The sequence below is a fragment of the Accipiter gentilis genome, chromosome 4, assembly GCF_929443795.1.
Source record: "Accipiter gentilis chromosome 4, bAccGen1.1, whole genome shotgun sequence".
NCBI classification, from domain to species: Eukaryota; Metazoa; Chordata; class Aves; order Accipitriformes; family Accipitridae; genus Astur; species Astur gentilis.
The window spans coordinates 47,561,417-47,567,419 of NC_064883.1; the positions used below are offsets into that span (position 1 = coordinate 47,561,417).

The 6,003-nt window shown below is 66.8% G+C and overlaps 1 protein-coding gene across 2 annotated transcripts; it reads right to left on the reverse strand.

The window, feature by feature from the left end:
• Window positions 1-2,503: 2,503 nt before the first annotated feature.
• Window positions 2,504-6,003, reverse strand: LOC126037615 (gastrula zinc finger protein XlCGF49.1). Of its 2 annotated transcripts, none has more exons than XM_049798063.1 (3): window positions 5,950-6,003; window positions 4,478-5,297; window positions 2,504-3,688 (listed from the first exon to the last, which is right to left on the reverse strand). In XM_049798063.1, the coding sequence occupies exons 2-3, from the start codon at window positions 5,260-5,262 to the stop codon at window positions 3,682-3,684; spliced, it is 792 nt and encodes a 263-aa protein (XP_049654020.1). In that variant the 5' UTR covers window positions 5,263-5,297; window positions 5,950-6,003; the 3' UTR covers window positions 2,504-3,681. The 2 variants fall into 2 exon arrangements, with proteins under 2 accessions (XP_049654020.1, XP_049654018.1); XM_049798061.1 differs by lacking the exon at window positions 5,950-6,003 and adding an exon at window positions 5,659-5,852.

Here is a 6,003-nt window from a genome sequence, read left to right on the forward strand (position 1 = left end):
CACGGCGCTGTCGGTGCACATGCAGCGCTCCCGGTACCTCTGCACGCTGTCGTCGGTTGCCTGTGCCACGCTCCTGGTACTTTTGCATGCCACCATTGGTGCCTGTGCCATACTCCCAGTGCCACCGCGAGTGCCAGCCCCAGCTATGGGCTGCAGCAGTTCCTGGGTGCAGCCCAGGCTGGCTGAGGCCACCACAGCACCGCTGTCCTTGGAGCCGTTACCCCAAGGGGTGGGCTGCTCTGGGATGATGGACTGAAGAAGGGATGCTCTCTGCAGTGCCCTGGTGCCCACAGGGGTGGGAGGGCACGGGGGGCACTTTGCTACGGGAGCACTTTGGGTGAGTGGAAAGCAGGATGGGTGAAAACAGGAGCCTGTGATGTTGCTCCCATGGGGCTGCCCTGTGAGAGCTTCTCTGGCACGAGTTCCCCATGGAAAGGGGGGTCCTGCATGTCTCTGGGGGTCAAGCGGTGCTGCTGTGGGGCCGGGGTGTGCTGCTCCAGCATGGCTCTGCCAGGCAGCCACTGCGTGGCAGCTGGCTCATGGGCTGACATCTCCCCAAGGGACCCGTTTCCCACCGTGGAGGATACGTGCTCGGCCTCGGTGCCACCTCCATTTGTGGGGTCTCGCATGTCCTGGACCCCCCCCCCACCCTCCAGGTGCTTCCAGCCACCTGTGGCTCCGCTGGCCTGGCAGGGTGTGGGTGCCACAGCCAGGTGCAGCAAAAGCACCAAACCACACTGAAACGGGGAAGAGTCCGAGTTTCAGCTTCTGTTACTGGAAATTAAGGGCGTGGGAAGGAGAAAGCGAGACGTTGCCCATGCACATGGCTGTGCTGGGGCAGTGACGTCCTGCTGGCGGGGCAGGTGTCCTGTCCTGTGACACCGGGGTTTCCCCTGAAGCCTCCCTGGGGTCTCAGATGTTTGTGACTTCTGCTGCCAGGCACTGTTGCCCCATTCCCATCCACGCAGGCATGGCCAAGGATCCAGCAACTCCAGAGATCGAGGGCCACACAGTCCCAGAGAACCCGAGATCCCAGAGACTTCAGGAACCCCAGGAGATGGGGCTGCCCCTGACACGTGTGCACAACCTGGGGTGTGTGGGGGCCCTGTTCCACTGGTGATTTTTCCCCACTAGCAGTGCGAGTGCTCTGTGCAGACAGCTGCACGAGGGTGGGCATTGGGCAAAGGGGAACCACTGACGTAAAACCGGCAAGGGTGGCAGGGCAGAGCCCAGCAGCGACAAGGGACAGGGCAGGGACGGGAGATGCTGGGCTGGGGCCGTACTGGGATGGCGACCGTGCTGCCTGGGTTTGTGGGGCAGAGACAACCATAGGGGACTGGGACGTGATGGAAGGGAAGCCTTGTGCTCACCACAGCCCATGTGTCAGGAACAGAACTTCAGCCACGATCCCCACACTGGCAGCAAACGCCCCATGCCGGCCGTGTAAGCCATGCGAGGAACCTGCTCCAGCACATTATCCTCAAAATGCCAGCAATGAACGGTGCTCTGGCAGCGCCAAGAACAAGAAGTTTTTCTTGGGTGCTTGGCAGCACCTGGGGCAGGGTGCCTGGGGGCTGGCAGCAATGGCCAAGCTCAGGCTCACCACACTGGCCAGCATGCCTGGCCTGAGCCCGTGGAGTGGTCCCCGAGCTCATGTAGAGCTTGCGTTGGGGGTTTCTTTGCTCCTGGCCACTGCTCGTCCCTGTTATGTCCCTCCCTTGGGACAGCGGAGGTGCAGCACATGCTCCACTGATCCCCGGTGCAGGATCCATCCGAGCCCCACAGCAGCGACAGCCGCTGAGCCGGGCAAGGAGAGCCTAGGATGGGCGCCTGTGAGGGGCATGCTGGAGAGGGTGAGCCGGGGTCTCGCTCCACCACTGTCCCACCAGCATGTGGATCCTTTGGCAGTCTGGAGAGCATGGAAAAGTGAGTGGGAGACAGGAGCAAGCCCCGCTGCGGCTGGCACAATGCTCAAACACCCACTCATGTGAGAGAAACCCCCCCAAGCCATGCTGGAGAGGAAGGAGCCATGTGGAGCCGGTGCCTTGCAGAGCAAGGCCACGGGGCCCATTGCTTGCCAGCAGCATGGAGCTGGTCATGCCGGTGTCCGAGCAGCTCCGTCCTTGGCAAGGGGTGGCCTTGATGTGCCCTTGCAGCTGCTGCGGCTGTTCCCCAGGCTCCCAGCCCTGGCAGAGCGCCCCCCCGCCGTGCAACACCCAGAGCCTTCACTTAAACACGGTTCCTGGCTTGACTGCACATTGTGAACCACAAATAAGGAATATAACTTGGGTTTTTTTGCTAAATATGTGTTCTCATGTTTGCACTTGCTCTCCAGGAGACCCTGGCTGGGTAAGAGCAGCAGCAGGAGGACTGGGATGGCTCCCCCAGCTCTGCCCTGCGTGCCCAGCCTGGAGACAGGCTGACCTGGGAAGTGCGGGGACCCAGCAGGCCTCCCCATGCTCCACAAGCTTCCAGGGAGATGGAGACGTGGGATATTCCAGGCTTTAATTCATTTAATGATACACATCAAAGTACCTGCATTTCCACACAGCAGCGGCAAATGAAGCGGCGGGGGGACGGGGCAGCGCGGGGGGTCCCTGTGCAGGCACCCGCATGGAGCTTTGCTTCTCGTCCGGAGCTGAGGGGAAGCTTGCGGGCAGCGCGGCGCTGGCCAGCAACCCGCAGCCGCAGGAGCCGAGCCCGGCTGGCAGCACATGCCGAGACGGCCCTGTGCAGAGTGACAAGTTTGGGGGAAAAACATCCCTGGGTTTCGAAAATGCATTTCTGCTGCTCCACCTTGTTGTTGCCCACATGGAGCATCCTGCCTGGGGATGGGCAGCGCTGCCGATGCCGCTGCCTGTGTGGGGTGAAGGCCGGAGTGTCGCAAAGTGCCACATGTCCCTCTTGCAGGGACGCTAACCCTGGACACTTGTCCTGGAGCCTGTGGTTGGCCCAGGGCATCACACAAGGGGTGACACGAGGATGCAGAAGGGGGTCTGCAGGAGGGAGCCCTGGCCCAGGTCCCTCAGGATTCGGCAGCAACCGGGACATCGCCGACACCGGGAGCCAGGACCGTGCCATGCGCCAGTCCCTGCCTGCAGCCACACATGCCCAGCATGGCAGAGAAGGGCGGTATTCCCATCCCAGCTGTGGCTCACCTCTCCCAGCCAGGCTCTGGCTCTCCACCGCCGTTCGGTGTCGGCATGTCTCCGGACCAGAGCCTTCCCGCCTACCAGGCACTTGTGGTCCTCCCTGCCGCCCCAACCCCGCACCTTCCTGGCCAGGTGCTCCCTGCTGCCTCCGGGTCGTCCTTCAGCTCCTTGCTGCTGGCACCGCACCGGGACCTCTGCGCTGCCTTAGCTGGGAGTCTCTGCCTTGCCGCAGTGGGGTGCAGCTCCCCGCCTCACCGCAGTCACTCCTCTGTGCTGGAGCTGCTGCCGGTGGGGAAGCAGTCTCCAACCTCAAGCTTTGTGTTTTATTTTATTTTTATTTCGCGTGATTTCTGCACCACTGGGGGCTCTCCGCGCAGCCGGGGCAAGCCGCTGCCTCCTCCTCTTCACGTTCCTCTCCCCAGTGGGGCCCACGGCAGCGTGGTGGTGCGGCTCCTTCCCTGTGAAAGGCGGTGTGTGGCCAGCGGCTGGTGGCTGCTGAGATCCGGCTCCGCTCTGGCAGTCGCAGCCGTCATTCCCTGGGCGAGCAAGCACAGCAGAGGTTACCCCACGCCAGCACCCGGCACACCGGCCATGCTGGGTGGTGAACGGGTTCACGGCACCGGACCACAGCCACGCCAGCCAAGGCAGGGCAGGGGGACGTGTGAGGATGCCTTGGGGAAACCTCCCTCCTCCATGGTCTCTCGCCCTGGCCTGGGGGCTTTAAGCTGCAGCATGAGGCTGTGTGGCTGCGGTGCCGGGCGAGGGGGAGGAAGGGCTCCCAGGGAACCACGCGGACTGCGCGAGGCTCCTCCTGGCGTGGGGGACGGGAGGGCCCAAGGCTTCTGGAGCTGGTGGGACCGGCCTCGTGACCATCAGGAGAAAAACCCCAGCAGGAGGACAAGGGGTGGGAAGTGGGTGAGGAGCACGGCCAGAGGGGTTCCCAGGCCAAGCCGGGGCTGCTGGCACCCCATCATTCTGGGCATGGCTGCATGTGTGGCCAGACTGGGCTGTGCGCCCCAAGCAGGCGTGCCGGCAGCTCCCTGCACCATGCCGACAGGGCTGTCCCGTGCCCCAAAACCCTGGGGAAGCGTCCAGTGACCCCCAACTCCCCTGGGACAGAATTTTCCGTTGCAGGAGGGAGTGTGAGCGGGGCACCAGGTGCTCCTGCAGCACTCTGGGGGGAAACTGGCTGGGGGGGACACACAGGAGGAGAACCCTGGTGGGGCAGCCCCAAAGTCGGGGGTGGCACAGGCACTGCCAGGACCTGTGGTTGGAGGAAGGCCGGCACGGGCAGGGGGTGCTGAGGTGGGGAGGGGGGGGCTCACGTGAGGGCGGTCTCGGCCCCGTGGGTGCGCTGGTGCGCGGTGAGGTTGACCTTCTGGGCGAAGCTCTCGCCGCACTGGGCGCAGGCGAAGGGGGTCTCGCCGGCGTGGGTGCGCCGGTGGATCTTCAGGGAGCCCTTTTGGCTGAAGGTCTTGCCGCAGTCGGGGCAGGCGAAGGGCCGCTCCCCGCCGTGGCTGCGCTGGTGGGTGGCCAGGCTGCTCCTGCAGCTGAAGCCCTTCCCGCACTGGGCGCAGGCGAAGGGGCCGCCGGCTGCCTCAGGCGGCTCCGGCGAGCGGCTGCCGCCGGGCTGGACCTCGGCGGCAGTGCCGGGCCGGTCCTCGGCGTGGGTGCGCTGGTGGTTGAGGAGGAAGCGCTGCTCGCGGAAGCGCTTCCCGCAGCGCTGGCAGGAGAAGGGCTTCTCGCCGCTGTGGATGCGCTGGTGGGTGAGCAGGTTCTGCTTGAGGCTGAAGCTCTTCTGGCAGACGCCGCACTGGTAGGGACGCTCCCCGGTGTGGATGCGTTGGTGGATGATGAGGTTGTGCTTGAGGCTGAAGGCTTTGCCGCACTCGGCGCAGATGAAGGTGCGTTCCCCGGCGTGGTGCTTCTGGTGCCGGGCGAGGCTGGGCTGCTGGCCGAAGCATTCCCCGCAGAGGATGCACTTGAACTCCTTCTCCGCCTCCTCCTCCGCCTGGCTGTGGATCACCAGCGCCTTCTCATCCCCCAGGCCCTCCTCGCCGCCCGGGAAGGCGAAGGGGTTCTCGCCCGCGGGCGAAGCCAGGTCCGTCATGGGTGCCCGCTGCCCGGCTCACGGCACCCGCATCCCTGGGGAGCGCAGACAGGGAGGGCTGCAGCTCCCGGCACCAGCACCCGGCACCTCTGGGAACCGGTCGGACCGGGCTGTGCCGGGACAGCCAGGACCCGCCGAACCCCTCGGGTGCTCCCCCCGCCAAACACCCCCTCCCCCCCCCCCTCCCCCGTGCCCCGGTAAGGGGGCTGTGGCATCTCATGGCCCTGGGCCGGTTGGGTGGGCTGCCGTCCCGTGGGCTGGGGGGGGGGGGGGGGAGGGGGGTTTGCCCGGAGGGGCCCAGGCTGGGCGGGGGGGCGGCCAAAAGCGGCCTCGGGAGGGAGCCGGGCTGCACCGCAGTGCGCCGGGCCGAGCCGAGCCGGGCCGAGCCGCCCTTACCTGCACCGCGGGTACGGCCCCGGCCCGGCCTGACGCTGGGCCCGGCCCGCTCTGGGGCTCCCCCGGCGCATCCCGACCCGGCGGATCCCACGCGTGTCCGCGGCGCTTCCTGCGCGGGGGTAGCGGGGCCGGGCCGGGCCGGAGCCGCGGCGGAGCCGGGCAGGGTCCGTCCGGGGCGCAGGGGAGTCCCCGGCCCCGCTCCCCGCGCCCCCCCTCCCCGGGGCTCCCCGGTGCCCCCCCTCGCCCGCAGCGCGTCGGCCCCGGCCCCGGCCCCCCCCCCCCGGCGCTGACCTGCCCGAGCCGCCGCCGCGCCGCGTCCCGCCGGCCCCGCCCGGCCCCTCCCGC

Excerpts from the sequence above, each read along its gene's own strand:
- LOC126037615 (XM_049798063.1), bottom strand. The coding sequence starts at position 5,262 with ATGACGGACCTGGCTTCGCCCGCGGGCGAGAACCCCTTCGCCTTCCCG.